The sequence below is a fragment of the Peromyscus californicus genome, unplaced genomic scaffold, assembly GCF_007827085.1.
Source record: "Peromyscus californicus insignis strain IS unplaced genomic scaffold, ASM782708v3 Scaffold_14__1_contigs__length_90479793_seg_2, whole genome shotgun sequence".
Classification (NCBI taxonomy): domain Eukaryota; kingdom Metazoa; phylum Chordata; class Mammalia; order Rodentia; family Cricetidae; genus Peromyscus; species Peromyscus californicus.
Genome location: NW_026294436.1, coordinates 38,195,224 through 38,212,948, shown reverse-complemented (window position 1 = coordinate 38,212,948; position 17,725 = coordinate 38,195,224). Strand labels below are relative to the sequence as shown.

Genomic DNA, 17,725 nt, shown 5'->3' with positions numbered 1-17,725 from the left:
TTTGGAAAGTGTAATTAGCACTTACTAATCTTTCAGAAGAGTTTTCAGGTTTCATAGCATCCAGTAAAATCAGGTTTATTACAGCTTTTATAGTTTTTGTTGTTGTCTTCCCCACCCCCCCCACCCGCGCCCCCATAATCGTCACTGTGCAGGCTGGGTGGAGTGGTGTACACATCTTTAAACCCAGCACTCAAGAGGCAGAGGCAGGCGGGTCTTTGAGGTAGGGACCAGCCTAATCTAAATACTAAATTCCAAGCTAGCCAGGGCTACATAGTGAACCTATCTCCAAAACAAAAAGATTCACTATACAAAGTAAAACTTAACTTTTTTTAAAGAAAACTGAAGCACCTTTACTTGGTATTATACCTGTTTGAATCAGTGGTGTTGTGTGGAATATATCCTGGCTCAAAACATTGGTAAAGCAAGAACTCAAGTCTTGCTGAGAAAAACACTTCCCAGCTATTTTGTAACCTTTTTATATACCTTTCCAAAGAGATATTGGTACTATTATGTAATACAAAAGGCTCTTGACTGTTGTATGAGCACCGTTGTTTTGATGACTACTTAAGTAGCTATGTGATTTGTTAGTTCATTGTGGGAAATGTAGATGGTTGCTTGAGGAACCTCATATTGTAGAAGGCTGCTTATAAGTAAGAATACATACCTTCAGTTTACTTGCCCAGTAAAATTGAGGAGGGGGGGTGACAAAATGTGGTTCCTTTTTTAATGTTTTGTGAGCACACTTGTGTGTGTTTGCAGGTTTTGCTGGTATACACACGTGTACATATCTGAAGGTGAGAGACCAGCTGCAGTTGTCATCCTCAAAAAGGCCATCTGCCTCCTTTGAGACAGGGTCTCTCGTTGACCTAGAGCTCACAGTTAAGCTAGACCAGCTAGCAAGTGAGCCTTCCCCCGATGGGCTTGTAAGTGCATGCGCCCACACCTGGCATGTTGTGTGGGTTTGGAGATTGAATTCTGGTTCTCATGGTTGCCGGCGTTCTCCTGACTGACCCAATCTCCAAGCCACATACATATATAGGGAATGGCCTGAACAGAGGGTACGAAGGAAAGGCAAAGAAACAACAAAATCCCATCAGGTTAATTAGACCTGTGTTTGGGGACTAGGTCCAGCATCTTCTATCTGTCCTCTGTAATGGCCTCCCATTAAGACCCATGCTGATAATAAGATCTCCTCTTCTGTCCTCCATCCATCTCAGATCTACCAGTAGATAACAAAATATGTCTGGCATACAGGCATAGCAAGTACATGCCTGTAATCCCAGCACTTAGAGGACAGGCAGGAGGATTGCTACAAGTTTGAGGCCAGTCTGAGCTATATAGCAAGTTCTAAGCTAGCCAAAGCAGACCTTCTCAACAATACAAAACAACAACAACAAAAATTTGGCATGCATAATATTATCAACTGTTTTTCTCTTAACTACTGCCTATTTTCTTTCTTTTTTGTTTTGGTTGGTTGGTTGGTTGGTTTTGTTGTTGTTTTTTAAAGATTTATTTATTTATTAGGTATGCAGTGTTCTGCCTGCATGTATGACTGCAGGCCAGAAGAGGGCACCAGAACTCATTACAGATGGTTGTGAGCCACCAAGTGGTTGCTGGGAATTGAACTCAGGACCTCTGGAAGAGCAGCCAGTGTTCTTAACCTCTGAGCCATCCCCCCAGCCCCATGTTTTGAGACAGGGTTTCTCTGTGTAGCCCTGGGTGTCCTGGAACTCACTCTGTAGACCAGGCTAGCCTCAAACTCAGAGATCTACCTGCCTCTGCCTCCCAGGTGCTGGGATTAAAGGCGTGCGCCACCGCCGCCGCCACCACCACCACCACCACACATGCTATTTCCTAATTGACTTGATGTTTAAGAATGTTGGGCTTGCCGGGCGGTGGTGGCGCACGCCTTTAATCCCAGCACTCGGGAGGCAGAGACAGGCGGATCTCTGTGAGTTCGAGGCCAGCTTGGGCTACCAAGTGAGTTCCAGGACAGGCGCAAAGCTACACAGAGAAACCCTGTCTCGAAAAACCAAAAAAAAAAAAAAAAAAAAAAAAGAATGTTGGGCTTGTTCTTTGCTCCTGTAAGTATTTTCACACATGTTTGAAGAGCCTTGAGCAAGTGCTGCCTAGTTGAAATTAAACTGAGAGCCATAGTATGTCACCTATGCGATAGCTTAATTAAATCCACAATTTAGCATGAAGAGCCCTAGGTCCCTTACCAGACATGATCGTAGGCAAGTCTTTTAACCTGTTGGCATGAGGTATCGCACCTGTACAACAAATGGCTTGTATGTTCCTTTTCCTTATTTAGTTTTTCTGTGGTTATGTGAAAGCAAAATAATCCTACTAGTAAATCTAAGCCTTTGTTTCTTTTACCAGTAATTTATTTTGATTTTCCTGTATTGAACTTAGATGGGTTTAAGTTTCTTCAGCATACCTTGGACATAATGAGGTTTTAAATATTTTCTTAGAGTAGGTTTTTGTTTTTTTTTTTTTTTCTAACACGTAGGAACCAGGTTTTTATAGTTAGTTTTGCTTCTGTTGATTATAGGTAAAAGCCCAGACGGAACTAAGAAAGACTCCAGTGTCTGAGGCCAGGAAAACACCTGTCACTCAAACTCCAAGTCAGGCGAATAATTCTCAGTTCATCCCCATTCATCACCCTGGAGCCTTCCCTCCCCTTCCCAGCCGACCAGGTAGGTACACATTCTGTACCTAATTCATCTGTAGGGAGTTTTCTGTTCACTTGGATGCTTTGTACCCTTAGGGTTATGTTACTAAGCTATAATTTATAGGAGAAAGAAGTTCAAGTTCTCTAATTCTTGTTGAGCCATTTTTTATATAGAAGTTCAAGTTCTCTAATTCTTGTTGAGCCATTTTTTTATATAGTTCATATATAAGTGCCAGTTTGTTACTATGAAGGAATTGTTATCATTCAACATGAGAACCATCTTTAGAATTGTCTGATTAATGTGTAGAGGAAAAGTAGCTAATAGTCTGTATTTCTTAACATCATGTTAAAGACATGCATGGTTAATTGTTGCTTTTATAATGTGTTAGAAACACCCTCCCCTCAAATTTTGCCCCTTTCTTTTGTTAAGTTTCTTTAGAACTAAAGCTGTGTTCTTCTGTTTTGAAGGGTTCCCGCCCCCAACATATGTTATCCCCCCTCCTGTGGCATTTTCTATGGGCTCAGGTTACACCTTCCCAGCTGGTGTTTCTGTCCCAGGGACCTTTCTTCAGTCTACAGCTCACTCTCCAGCAGGAAACCAGGTGCAAGCTGGGAAACAGTCCCACATTCCTTACAGCCAGCAACGGCCCTCTGGACCAGGGCCAATGAACCAGGGACCTCAACAGTCACAGCCACCTTCCCAGCCACCCCTTCCTTCTTTACCAGCTCAGCCAACAGCACAGTCTGCAAGTCAGTTGCAGGTTCAAGCTCTAGCTCAGCAACAGCAATCCCCTACAAAAGTCATATCAGCTCTGGGGAAAAGCCCACCTCACCACTCTGGATTCCAGCAGGTAGGCAACAGTTGTGTGTACTGCCAGCTAGAATAGTGAGACATATGAGATAACTCAGTGTTTGACCATTTTATAAATGCTAGTTAAGTTTTGACATTGTTCCTGCTTAGACTTACAGTGAGTGTGATAATACAAAAGTATTCTTTGTGTTGTTAGGAAGTTTAAATGTTTGCTGTCTTACTTTATTTGTAAAGGGTGGTGTATTAGATCTTCACTATCATTTTCCCATGCTTCTCAATCGCTCGTTTTATTGAAGATTTTCTGTAAATCTTTCTTAATGTGAATTTGTGCGCGTGTGTAGGTGTGTGGGTAGGTGCATATGCATGTGTGTTTGGTGCTTTAATGTGGAAGCTGGAGGGCAGCCATAGTGTCATCCTTAAAAATGCCCTCCACCTCCTTTGAGATAAGGTCTCTCATTTGTGGAGCTTACCAATTAGGATAGACTAGCTGGCCCCTAGGTCTTCCCATAACCTCTCTCCAGCACGGAGGTTATAAGCATGCCATCATGACCAGCATCTTTGCATGGGTTCTAGGGACAACTCAGGTTCTTGCTTCAGGACCAACTTTGTCGTCCTCCCCACCCTCACCCCATAACCTCTCTCCAGCACAGAGGTTATAAGCATGCCATCATGACCAGCATCTTTGCATGGGTTCTAGGGACAACTCAGGTTCTTGCTTCAGGACCAACTTTGTCGTCCTCCCCACTCTCACCCCCACCCCATAATAACTCTTACTTGAAGGAAATAGAATTGTAATCTTAAGGTGATAGTAAGATGAATGTGACGCCAGTCTTAAATGTCTTTACAGCACATGAACACGAAGGGTGAAGCACATCCTGTCTCGAATACATATTCATTGAACTACTTAATAATTGAATAAGGTCCTTAAGGAGTAAGGAAACTGCATTTTTGTCTAGAATCTTGGTTATAAAATCCCACAAACTCACTCTCTGAATCTTGAGTGTTAACTATCAGTAAGATTGCAGTTTCTCTTCAACTTGTTGACAGGCACCTCTTTTTTTAGTATCAACAGGCAGATGCCTCCAAACAGCTATGGAATCCCCCTCAGGTTCAAGGCCCACTAGGGAAAATCATGCCTGTGAAACAGCCCTACTACCTTCAGACCCAAGACCCTATAAAACTGTTTGAGCCGTCATTGCAGCCTCCTGTAATACAGCAGCAGCCTCTAGAGAAAAAAATGAAGCCTTTCCCCATGGAGCCATATAACCACAATCCCTCAGAAGTCAAGGTCCCAGAGTTCTACTGGGATTCTTCCTACAACGTGACTGATAACAGAGCAGTAATGGCACAGCAACCAAATATGGACCGCAGGAGCAAACGGTCACCAGGAGTCTTCCGTCCAGAGCAGGACCCTGTGCCCAGGATGCCATTTGAGGTGGGTGTGCTTTCCCGTCACCAGGTTCCATGAAGATAGGCCTGGGGTTGCAGAGCTTTAGAATTTCTCAACTAGACAGTTGAGGTTGACATACTAAAAATATTAAAGATTGTGAGAAATGGACATTATAAAGACTACCTATGGTATAGGACTTGGCCTCTTCAAAATCACACCTGTTTAGTTTAGGGAACTGAAGAGTTGAATAGTTATTATTGAACTGTACTGGTATGGCAGAAAAATAATCTAGTGGCATCATGATAGAGAATTGAGAAGAGCTTCTTAGTTGGCTTGAGTCATCTAAGTTTAAAACAGGTTTCAAGGATATTTAAACCAATTGCTTTCTTAAGTGGAACAGACTCAGTCCTCTCCTTGCCCTTGTTATTCAGGAGCAACAGGGTTAACTTGGAAAGGGCTGCTTTCTGTGTTAGTTGACTGCCTAGCTGCATTAACATTATGTCCTGCTCTAGTGCTTGACTCTTCATGACTTGGTCTCCCTTCTCTATTGGCTGTGTTGCTTTACGTTTGTATTCATCCTTTTCCTCTGTGTGCGACATCACAATTCATTGCGTCTCTATCCTTGGCATTAGTTGTGGTATCCAACTAATTATGCTTCTGTTCTATGTGCTTTTGTCCCTAATTGCATCTCACAGTGATCCTTTTTGTCACTAGGACCCCAAGAGCTCCCCTCTGCTTCCTCCGGACCTGTTAAAGAGTCTGGCTGCCTTGGAGGAAGAGGAAGAGCTGATCTTTTCTAACCCTCCTGATCTTTACCCAGCTCTGCTGGGTCCTCTCGCCTCTCTTCCTGGACGAAGCCTCTTTGTATGTATTTGACATGAACTCTGTTTCTTGCTCTAACCACAGCTTCTTTTCTAAGGCTTCTGTAATACTTGGTATAGGTCAGCTCTTCATTCTGGGGCTTTCCTCTTTATGGGACTATAAAGTCTATTTCCATAGTGCCTGAAATTAACTTGATAATGTAGTAGAGCACAACCAGTGGTGGTGACTCCAGCTCCCCCAAATGACAGTCCTAGCCCAGATACGTGTCAGCCAGAGTGTCTTGTACTGGTCTGCCTCTACTCTGTGTGATCCTGGCAGATTAACTCCCTTTTCAGGTAGTACATACCTCTGAACTCAGATGTCGTGTGTTGTTAATATATTAGTTAAGGACATGGAGTTTTGTTTTTTAATTCTCAAATGTATTCTAAATATTAAAGGAAATACATTCCGCATTTTACAACTGATTGATGACCCTGTCTTGTTTGGCTCACTGACCCATAAAAAGAGCCCTGATCTAAATTCTGAGTTGGAATTGTGAAACAGAATGGGTAAAAATGAAGAAACTCTCTGGAAATGGTTAGAGCGCTATAAATGAGTGGCTAAGAATGTAAATAATTAGGATAGTATAGAATAAAGCACAAGAATTGGTTACTGATACCTGTTTGGAAACAGTCTTCTAGAATCCAGCCTGCAGAGTGTCATTCTTTATGCTCACTAGTATTTACATCATATTTTAACTGAGGGCATGGGGTATAAATATAGGAAGTAAGGTGTGCATCTTGAAACCTCCCTACCTTCTCTACATCATAATACAACATACAAAGATTTTGACGGGTTTTTTTCCCCCTAGTTTTTTCTTTCCCATAAATAGAGAGCAATAAAATACTTAGAGGATTAAAATGTATTAATCATAGAATCAGGAGAAATAAAAATAGCTTTGTGATAGTAGCTGCCATCCCTGGGACTTGAGCTTGCCTAGGCAAGTGGTACTAAAGGCTTCCCAGGGCGTAGAGCACAGGAGCTGCAGTAGCACAGGAGCCGCAGGGCACAGGAGCTGCAGTAGCACAGGAGCCGCAGGGCACAGGAGCCACAGCACACAGGAGCCGCAGCAACCCAGCTGCTCTGTTGCCTCACAGGCGCACCTGTCTTGTGCCTGTCGGCTGGTGTAGTTGGAGACTGCAGGTGGTACCTGTGTGTCCGCTGGCCTTGTCCGTGAACTCTCCTTATTCCTGACATCTACCACTGATGGGAAAACAAGTGGGGCCTTGAAATGGTTCTCCCTTTTTTTTGAATGTTTAAAAAAACAACACTGGAAAGCAATTAGCCTTCTTGTACTTGGTTGATAATGTAATGTGTGAAAATGCTTTACATATAATGGGTGTTGAGCACATTATTAAACTGCTGTCTAATGACAGGAAGCGTTAGAGAGACCCAGCTTACTCTCCCTTTCCTCCAATAACCTTCTTAGGACCACTAACTCAGCTTAGTAGTTAATGTATATCATAAGTACAGCTGCTTAGGAAGCATGAAAACAAAGCCAGCTATCAAAATGGACTTGAAAGGCCTTTTAAAGTCATTAATATTTTAACATTTTAGGGAGTAAAACATGCCAGCATAATTCATCATCTCTTCGGTAAGGGAATCCTGAGGGTCATACCTAAAAAACATTCCTAGTTCTGCCGCATCGCTGCACTGGACCAGATAAACCCAGGAAAGAAGGTCTGACTTACCTGTGGCAACTGGCACTTAGCTGGTGTTGTGGTATTGACAGATGTGCATATGACCTTTTCTAAATCTTAAAGACTTTTTTGGTTTTTCGAGACAGGGTTTCTCTGTGTAGCTTTGCGCCTTTCCTGGAACTCACTTGGTAGCCCAGGCTGGCCTCGAACTCACAGAGATCCACCTGGCTCTGCCTCCCGAGTGCTGGGATTAAAGGCGTGCGCCACCACCACCCGGCCCTTTTCTAAATCTTTTTTTTTTTTGTTTGTTTTTTTTTTTTTTGTTTTTGTTTTTGTTTTTGTTTTTCGAGACAGGGTTTCTCTGTGTAGCTTTGCGCCTTTCCTGAAACTCACTTGGTAGCCCAGGCTGGCCTCGAACTCACAGAGATCCGCCTGGCTCTGCCTCCCAAGTGCTGGGATTAAAGGCGTGCTTTTCTAAATCTTAAACTGAACACATGGAACTGACAGACACGTGCTTAGGTGGTAGTCTTTTACTGTGAAAGCATAAGTAAGAGTCTTTTCCTGTGGTAGTCTTTTTACTTTAAAATGGAAGGAATCACTGGTTTTTGTTTTTTGTTTTTCTGGAACTGAAGAAATCCTTATTGGAGAAGCCTTCAGAACTCATGTCACATTCATCTTCTTTCCTGTCCCTCACTGGATTCTCTGTCAATCAGGTAAGTGAGGTTAAGAATCTTGCTTTAGCCGGGCGGTGGTGGCGCACGCCTTTAATCCCAGCACTTGGGAGGCAGAGGTAGGCGGATCTTTGTGAGTTCGAGGCCAGCCTGGTCTAGATGAGCGAGATCCAGGAAAGGCGCAAAGCTACACAGAGAAACCCTGTCTCAAAAAACCTTTAAAAAAAAAAAAAGAATCTTGCTTTATGTTTTTATTATGATTGCTTATTTTCTTCTTTTCAGTATAGTATTCTTTTCTGAGTCTTGATTTTACCTCCTTTGTCTCTGATTAGGGCAGACTAGTGACCTATATTTTATGAGTTTGAGCTTTTTAACCTCTCATACTGCATTTCTTAGAGTTTGGTTCTTCGGTCAAATAAATGACCCTCTTTTTTATTTTTGACCTCAGAAGGTTTACGTAGACAGCAGACTACAGAGTGAAAGAAAGGCAAAGGGCAAACAAGAATGAAAGACGTTAGTCTGGGGGACTTTGTTTACCAAGCAAGCTTTAGTCTGCTGAGCATCTGTGGATGCAGCACAGACTCTCTTTTTAATCTTTCTTTCTGGATTATTAACTTACATCTTTCAGGAACGATATCCAAACAGCAGTATGTTCAATGAAGTGTATGGAAAAAACCTGACAACCAGCTCCAAGGCAGAACTGAACCCCTCAGTTGCCTCGCAGGAAACATCACTGTACTCCCTTTTTGAAGGGACCCCTTGGTCTCCATCACTTCCTGCCAGTTCAGGTATCAACTAGTGCTTCAATTATAAAATTTGCCTTTTCTTCTCATCCATATTGACTAAGAATTAGTCAGTTTCTATAATTAGACGATTTTGTTATTACCATATTTGTTCTTTCTCTGTTAACAATGTTTTGGAGATTTATTTTTATTTTATGTGGGAGCATTTGTCTGAATTTTATGTGCCACATGTGTGCAAGGCCAGAAGAGGGTGTGGGGTTTTGGTGGTGGGTGCTGGAAATCAAACCCGAGTTCCCAGTGCTTTTAACTGCCAAGATGTCCCCTTTTGTTTCAGTTTCTTAAAGTCTAATTTATATAATTCTTAAGATCAAAATATTCTGATTCTGATGTCCAAAAGTTGAAATAGGTCAGAACTGCATGTCTGATGAATTTGTCTACAGTTTGTTTTTTTTGTTTTGTTTTATGTTTTTTTTTGTTTTTGTTTTTGTTTTTGTTTTTTGTTTTTTTGTTTTTTTTTAGGGTGGAGAATGTGCCTTGGATATGTGCAATCTGACACGTTAGTGATCTGACAGATTGCCCCATGGCCTTATCTGGTCTTTTCTCTAAAGCCTTGTTATAATGCTTTCATTCACATTTTGATGACCACATCTGAAGGAAACATTAGTTCTTCATTTAGTTTGTGAAATACCTAGTTGTGTCCTTATGTTGTTAATTCTTTAACAGATCATTCAACACCAGCCAGCCAGTCTCCTCATTCCTCTAACCCAAGCAGCCTGCCCAGTTCTCCTCCAACACATAACCATAATTCTGCTCCGTTCTCTAACTTTGGACCCATTGGGACTCCAGATAACAGGGATAGGCGGCCCGCAGATCGGTGGAAAACTGATAAACCAGGTAGATCCACATTACTTTATCTACCAGGCAAAGGGGAAATGACTTGCTCTAACTTTGCATGGAGTTTGATATTTGCCATTGATAAAACAGTTTGAATTCTTACCCATTTTCATCTCTTAGCCATGGGTGGTTTTGGCGTTGATTATCTCTCAGCAACATCATCATCTGAGAGCAGTTGGCATCAGGCTAGCACTCCAAGTGGCACCTGGACAGGCCATGGCCCCTCCATGGAGGATTCCTCTGCTGTCCTCATGGAAAGCCTAAAGGTGAGTAGATTTGAGGAGCAGGAAGCACAAGGCTCGTACTGCAAAAGTGTCTGCTTTCACCCATGAGATTGAGAAGACCCTAGGGGTTAACTCTGTGTTTTATCAGGGTGTCGGAAATGGTAAAGGGTTTTGTTTCATCCTTATGTTAAAATTCTGCTTTATATTGGTGTGTCTGATTTCAGCCTTATTTGACCAATTAAGAGTATATAATTTTAAATGTCTTGTTTGCCTAAAACTTTTACAATAAGCTTACTCTGTCATGCCATATGAATTTTAGTTAAAAAAACAAAAAGCAAACTTAAAACATAATTTCAGCTGGGCATACTGGTACATGCTATAATCACAGAATGGTTTGAGTAAGAGGGATAATCTTTCCAGGCCAGTCTAGGGTTAAAAAACTGTAATTTCACTGTTTGAAGTTTTAAAATAGTCTTAGGAACAAGTCTCATGGTGACTTTTTCTTAGAGCTGAGTTGCTTGGGATTTAGAGGTCATGTTTGCCTTTACAGCTGGCTAGGATTTCAAACAAATCCCTGTCAGACAACCATAACATTTGACCTCTGCTGACAACTTTCTGGGCTATTTTTCAGTCCATCTGGTCCAGTTCCATGATGCATCCTGGACCCTCCGCTCTGGAGCAGTTGTTAATGCAGCAGAAGCAGAAACAGCAGCGAGGACAAGGTGCCATGAACCCTCCACACTGAGGCCACAGTAGCGACCCAGGGAATGAAGGCTCCATAAACCATGGCATGTTGGGTTTGCAGGACTGGCCCACACAGTCCCTGCAGGTGGCAGCCCTCTTGTCTGTTTCTTGCTGTCGAGAGGGTGTAAGTGTTCCACCAGCCCGCTGAGTGTGCACGAAATGTTCGCAGTGCAACAAAAAGAAAAAAACCATCAGGAACTCTCGTTCCCCCGGGACTTCCCGGAGGGAGAGAGGAGCTGCTGTTTGTCTCACTCAGTTACTGATAGCACGCCTCTCACCTTCTCCACCGCGCATGTCCCCAACACGTGGGAAGTGGAAGCTGAGAAGGGAAGGCAGATGGGAGAAGCCAATAGGAACTTCTCAGTCCTTTTTTCCTCTTTGGGGAATAAAATAGGAATCCATTATGAGTGCTTTGCTGACTGAGAATGTAGTTGAAATTATTCTTAAACATCTTTTATTATTACTCTCAGTAGCAAACTATCACACTGAATTCTTCCATACACAGGTGTACTTGTAGTCAGTGTGGAGCAAAGACAGTCCCGTGTGCTGCTCCTGTGAGAGGTCGGTGGTGACGGCACAGGGAACTGACCTCTTAAGCTGTGGGAGTGTTCCATAAGGGAGAATACAGGCCTCCTAGAAGGTTCTGCTAGGCCTTCCTCCAGCCTGGGAACTCCAGCAGGAGATGCCCTTCACTCTGTAGGTGCTCGAGCCCCCATCGAGGATGCAGTGTGGCTGGTGCTGCTGGGCTAGACCAGCAGGTGGCTGCTGGAAGATTTCAATTAATGTTTCTGATTCCTACACTTTTGCAGTAGCATAGCAAGCAGTCTCACAGAAGGCAGGCTAGTCCATTCATAGCCTGGAACACATTTTAGTAAGTGGATGCTTTCAGTGTGGTTATGTTTGGTTAAGTTGGTTTTGTGTCCCCATCCTGCTCACCAGCCTCTTGCACCAGTCTCCACCCCTTTAGCCATACGCTGTATCCTAGTCATTGTTTTATCCCCACCGTGTACAACATCTCGCCAGGAAGCAGCAGCATGGGGCCAGCAATAGGGCCCCAGAGGTGGTCTGAAGAGGAAGGAAGCAGTCAGTAGTGCCTGCATCGCTACAGAGGAGCCGACCTCTGCCCAGTCGCAGGCTCCCAGCCTTCACCTCAAGAGCAGAATTGAAGGCAACAGGGACAAATGCACGCTGTGCAGAGAAGAAAACACAACGAACGCCACTTTGGAAAGGGCGAAAGAAAGGAATAAACTCTTTATTTGATATTTATTGGGAGGAAAGAGGACTGAAGATGTTCTGTGTAGGAACAGAAGGACAGCATTTCTGTTAGTCATTTCCTGGAAAAGTAATATTTTAAGGGGAAATTATGGAAACAATCTAAATGTCCAATTGCTGTGCTAGGGTAGGGATTATTTTCTGGGAGATAGGTGTGTGTGCACATTGTGTGTGTGTGTGTGTGTGTGTGTGTGTGTGTGTGTGTGTGTGTGTGTGTGTGTGTGTGTGAGCGTGCGTGCATGTGTGGATGTGCGTCCATGTCCACACCTGGCCATCTACTCTCCCAGAGGGCAAGGGCTGAGTGTGGGAGCTAGGTGGACCTTACTTGTAGAGCAAAGCACATCCAGGAGCCCGGGTGTCACAGGATCTGGGTGGCCCCGGCAATGAGAAGGGGTGAGGTATTGCTCATTGCTCTTCAGAAAGAGTGCTTGGAGCCCGAGGCTTACACTATTGCTCTTTTAGTTTGACATGGTATTTGGGTTTTCTTGGTTTTGTTTTGTTTTTGAAAGGTCTGGAAATGAAACCCCCACTCAATGGCAAATGAAACCCTCTGTGCTGCTCCAGTCCCCTCCATGTGTCCACCTTTGTCCTCTTCCCTGTTCTTCCCTGCTCACCCGGTTTGTGTGTGTAAGCTCTGCATTCAGACAGCTGCAACATTCCGTTGTTGGAAATGTCACTGATTCTTGCACCTTAGACCAGCCAACAGGTTTACCAGCTCCCTCCCAGTGGTACCCACTTCCCATCTACAGCCCCAGTCTGCATGAGAATTTGGTGTTTGGAATGTTTTATGACTCTTGGCTGGGTTCCTCGCCTTGCCATCCTCACTGTGGGGTAATGAGGAAGAGGAGGAGAATCTTCATCTGGTTTCGTGTAATAAACCTTCCTTTGTGTTTTGTTTTGATTTGATTTGATTTGTTTTTTTTTTTTTCTCCTGTCTGTCTGTGCAAGATCTGCAGCTGCTGAAATCAGCTTTGCCTTTAATTAAACCGTGTTCTCTCCAACCAGATCTGTGTGTGGACTGTTTATTCTGCCTTAAAGGATACAGAAGTAAAAACACAGCTTAGAACTTTAACTACTCACCCACCTGCAGGAACAGAGATGGTCACAACTGGGTAGGCTTTGGGGTTAATTTTGCTTTTCTTAGCATTCCAGTGAATTGTTCTAGAAAATGATAGACTGCCACGATTCTTTAGTAGAGTGGCTTCTGTAAAGGCAGGAACCATTTATTTTGTAGCTTATCAGGAGGTAATTCAGTTTATCATCTGGCCTTTACACCTCACTGACTGATTAACACCGACAGCGATAACTGTTTGAGGCTCGGGGTGGTCTCTCTTTCAATTTGTCCGAAGTTTCCAAAGGCAACTTCAGCAGTGTGCTAGGGCTCAGAGCTCACACTGACTAGCCCTCACCTGGATTGTGATTCTATGTAAAACTCACTGCCAATCCCAGCACTCGATCTCTGAGTTTGAAGCCAGCCTAGTCTACAGAGCGAGTTCCAGGACAGCCAAGGCTACAAAGAAACCCTGTCTTGCAAAACACCCCCCCCCAAAAAAAAACAAAAACCTTCATTTCCTACCTGCTTTTCACTTGCACCTACAAACTTGAAAAACAGTTCGCAAAACCATATGGCAGGGCAGTAAGGTCCCAAGGTCTAGTGCTCAGCAGTCCCTGTCCCCAGGTAACCTGAAGGACCACCAAAATGGCATGAGTTTTATCATGTGGGTTAGTCTTGAATAATACATGTAAAGCAGCAGAATGTCTCTCTTAATGGGCTGCAGGCTGCCTCCTGAACACAGCTTTTCATCACTCAAGTACTGGTGGCATATGTTCACTCTTAAACTCTCAATAATGTCCATCTGACAAGGCATGAGGAGCCATCATTCTAAGAGTTTAATTCTTGAGACTGAATGTTCATGGGTACCTGATTCTGCCTAACTTCTCTTTAATGAAACCTAAGCTTGTTTTTTAATGAGTTAACTATGTGTGTGCTTTCTGAATTACAAGTAAATTTGCTTTAAGCTTCTGGAAACCAAATTCTTAAGGTACAGGGAGAATATTCCCACTCAGCTTTTGGGCCTGGACACTGGGTGTCCTGCTCTATTTTCATAACAAAGGTGTACCCATTGTCATCCTGCTTCAGGAATTCTCATAAAGTCCACAGCTAGGGAGCCAGCACCCAAGAAGACCCCTTCATTCCCCTTCCAGAAATTCATCTCATCCTTCTCATCTACAAGGAAATCATCCAAATTCTCATATTACTGTGTGATGGGTTCAGTTTGGATAGGGAAATGTTGTTAGAGAACATTTCCAAATGTGTCTGTATAGCGCACAGCAGAGATGGGCAAGTCTTGGAAAAAGCAGCACTTCTTTGCTTGAGCGTCACAGGTTGTGGAGCATCCTAGACTTCTCCGGGAGTGCCTTCCAGCTCCTTGGCTGCTCGTTCTTCAACAAAAGCTTTAGGAAAAATGCCAACTTTGCCTTTACACTCCCCTTCCAGCCATTCTTCATTCACTGATAAAAAGCAAAGTGTACATTGATTACTAAAACCATCTAGGAAAAACTGCACCATCATGAGTGGTCAGCACTTACACCTAGTCATCTTCCCCTGTTCCCATTTGTGGCAACAGAAAAATACTGGAAAGTAATTTGAGGTTAAAGTGAGCATACCGCCTTCTCTTGTATGCTATGAGAGTCTTCCGAGATTCTGTTGTAGCTATGATAAACAGTAAAATGTAGGATGAATTACTATAAATATACAGACTGAACATGAATCCCCAGTTGATTGGTTTTTGTTGTTTTTTTTTGTTTTGTTTTGTTTTTTTTTGGTTTTTCGAGACAGGGTTTCTCTGTGTAGCTTTGCGCCTTTCCTGGGACTCACTTGGTAGCCCAGGCTGGCCTCGAACTCACAGAGATCCGCCTGGCTCTGCCTCCCGAGTGCTGGGATTAAAGGCGTGCGCCACCACCGCCCGGCATTGTTTTTGTTTTTTTAAGAAACCATCTTACCTAAGCTTTGCTGGAATTCATTTTGATCACATGAAAGGGCATGCTATTAAATGCCATAGTGAGTGATTAACACCTTAAAAGTTGGAGCTAGTTGGGTTTAGTACATTTGTGAAAATAAACATGATAGCCCTTTAATAAGATACAAGCACTGTGACTAAATACACACTCAGCCTTCATAGTAACTCATTTACAACTGTCTCCATTTTTATTAAGAACAGGGACATCCAGAGAGTAATCATATCCATCGAATCACACCACATTGGTTAATTATATCCATCTAAACAGACCACAGAGCCAATCAGAAAGTCATATTTGAGTATCTTATTAGAACCTTCTTGCCTACGTCATTTCCTCAGATGTTCTATAGTTGGGCCAGGCATAGTGGCATACACCTGTAATCCCTGCATTTTTGGGAGACAGGCAGGTGATCTTGGTGAGTTCGAGGCCAGCCTAAACTACATAGTTCCAGGTCAGCCAGAACTACGTAATGAGACCCTGTCTTGAAAAAAATCTGTAGTGTAGAGTGTGAGTAAGCATTACTTTTTCCTCAGGTTCCTTCTGGAGAGTACAAACCACTACCTTCATTCTTCCTATTTATGGTATGGGTATGGGTATGGACATCTGTGTGCCTGGGTCTTAGGAACATACCGGACATGCAAAATCTCTAATCCTAAGCCTTAACCAGTGTCCATTGGAAGAGGATCCCAGTAAGTCCTACACATGAAAGTTTGGGGGAAACTTTCTAAATGAAGCCATCTGTAACTGTTGAGAGCAGTTGAACTCATTCACTGCCCTCTCCATGTATGCTGAATTCTGTCTCCCATTGTTAGCTTGAGGATAGAGTTCTGACACAGAGGGGCACTTGCCAACTTAAACCACTGAGACTTCCATAGGTGGCATAGGATGCAGTATCTTAAGGGTTTTCTTGTGCATTCTCACTTATTTCACCCGACACCACCACCATATACTCAAAAAGCTAGATATTACACACACTGGTACTGTGTTCTTAAGCCCAGTCCTTAATGATTTTTCAATCTCCTTTCAAAGAAAACACTTTTCTCCTTTGAGTTGCTACACACTTATATATATGACCCCCATGGGCTCATGTGTTTGAATGCTCGGCCCATACAGAGTGGCACTATTAGGAGGTGTGGCCTTGTTGGAGGAAGTGTGTCACTCTGGGGCCGGGCTTTGAGCTCTCATGCTCAAGCTACAGGCAATGTGGCCCAGTCTCCTGCTGCCTAAGGTTTAAGGTGTAGAGCTCTCAGCTACTCTGCCAATGCCATACCTGCCTGCATGCTGCCATGCTTCCCGCCACAATGATAATGAACTAAACCTCTGAACTGTAAGCCAGCCCTAATTGTTTTCCTCTAGAAGAGTTGCCATGGTCATGGTGTCTCGCCACAGCAATAGAAACCCAAACCAAGACACCTGCCCAGGTAACTTCAAATCTCTCAGTTGGTCTATTGGATTTACTATTATAATGAGCTATACACTACTTTGCCTTCCTGATGCTCAACAGCTCACCTGAATTACAGTAGTGCTTCCTGAAATATTAGACCAGTATCACCTGGGAACTGCTGAGAAGTGCAAATTTGTGGGCCTCACCCCACATCTGACCCAGACTCTGGAAGGCTGGCCAAGAAACTTAACCCTTCAAAGGATGCTTAGGTATAATGAATTTTGAGAATCACTGAGATTTCGTGTGTGTGTGTGTGTGTGTGTATTGCACAAGCCTCTGCACATACGAGGGCCAGAAGAAGTTGGGTGTCCTCTATCCCTTAGCCTTTAGTCCCTCTTAAAGATGGACTCTCACTGGGTCTGGAGCTGAGGTGACAGCAAGCTCTCCCAAGCTGCCGGTCTCTGCTCCCACAGTGCTGGAATTCCAGGCACAAATGTGGCCATGGCCAGTTTTTCACATGGATGCTAGGGTCCCTGTGCTCATGCACGGCCACTGCCACCCACTGAGCCACCTCTCCGGTCCCTGTCACTCTTCAATCCATAGGTTCCTAACAGATAAGTCACTTACAGCTGGCTGCCTCTACTGCAGAATGGGCCCTCCCCTTCTTTCTGGAAGTACAGTTAAAGGCTCCGTGGTCTGTAGCAAAGGCAGAATAATTCCAGCCAGGTGCATATTGGAACAGTCAAGATGCTGTCATAGTCTTGTGCCTAATAGAGTAATGGGCAGGAGAGAGCCACACACTTGCATTGGCTGCCTTTTACCAAAAGCTAGGAAGTCCGTGGAAACTTATTGACTAAGAATTGATGTTTTCCTCTGTCTGTCCTTGACCTTGTTTTTGCTGATACATGAATCTGGGTCTGTGGACTTGGAGTAGCACTTACCATGTGATAACACCAGGATTACATCTCCTTTCACAAACTCCAGGTCTTCCGGCTGAGTACCCTCATAACTGAAGATTGCTACCACTTGGCTTCCTTCCTTAGGCTGAGGCTCTGCTGTCCGGGTATGGGCATCCGAGTTTTCACTTCCCTTGAGTTCATCTACCAAACCTTGATCACCCTGAAATAGTAAGGGGCCTATTATTAAGTTTGCTCATTTTGGGGCCAGTGGATACTGAAAACCACTAATGGAAGCAGTTGATGATCAGTACTTACCATAGGTCTAAAACATTTTAGGAATACTAAATGGTTGCGCAAATGAAACTGAAAGGTATGCAGAACCCTATGTAGGCCAAAGTTGCCTTACTTAAATCTTATAATAGTCCCAGAGTAGTGTAGATAGTGTTCTTTCTTTCAGATTGGGAGATAACTTGAGCCACAAGTAAATGGCAGTCTGT

The 17,725-nt window shown here is 43.5% G+C and overlaps 2 protein-coding genes across 5 annotated transcripts in view; one reads left to right on the top strand and one right to left on the bottom strand.

Moving 5' to 3' along the window:
• Positions 1-12,928, top strand: part of Smg7 (SMG7 nonsense mediated mRNA decay factor) — a 67,617-nt gene extending 54,689 nt beyond the window's left edge. For 3 of the 4 annotated variants that reach the window (XM_052737193.1, XM_052737191.1, XM_052737190.1), the window contains 9 exons: positions 2,555-2,699; positions 3,143-3,525; positions 4,549-4,920; positions 5,590-5,739; positions 8,009-8,089; positions 8,676-8,835; positions 9,514-9,684; positions 9,805-9,950; positions 10,540-12,928. In XM_052737193.1, coding sequence (XP_052593153.1) covers positions 2,555-2,699; positions 3,143-3,525; positions 4,549-4,920; positions 5,590-5,739; positions 8,009-8,089; positions 8,676-8,835; positions 9,514-9,684; positions 9,805-9,950; positions 10,540-10,653 — 1,722 coding nt within the window. In that variant the 3' untranslated portion in view covers positions 10,654-12,928. The remainder of the gene's footprint in view (positions 1-2,554; positions 2,700-3,142; positions 3,526-4,548; positions 4,921-5,589; positions 5,740-8,008; positions 8,090-8,675; positions 8,836-9,513; positions 9,685-9,804; positions 9,951-10,539) is intronic. The other variant, XM_052737192.1, reaches the window with a different exon arrangement.
• Ncf2 (neutrophil cytosolic factor 2) overlaps positions 12,803-17,725 on the bottom strand; it is a 33,683-nt gene continuing 28,760 nt past the window's right edge. Inside the window, exons 14-15 of the mRNA XM_052737194.1 lie at positions 17,271-17,448; positions 12,803-14,435 (exon numbers count right to left, since the gene is read on the bottom strand). Coding sequence (XP_052593154.1) covers positions 14,323-14,435; positions 17,271-17,448 — 291 coding nt within the window. The 3' untranslated portion in view covers positions 12,803-14,322. The remainder of the gene's footprint in view (positions 14,436-17,270; positions 17,449-17,725) is intronic.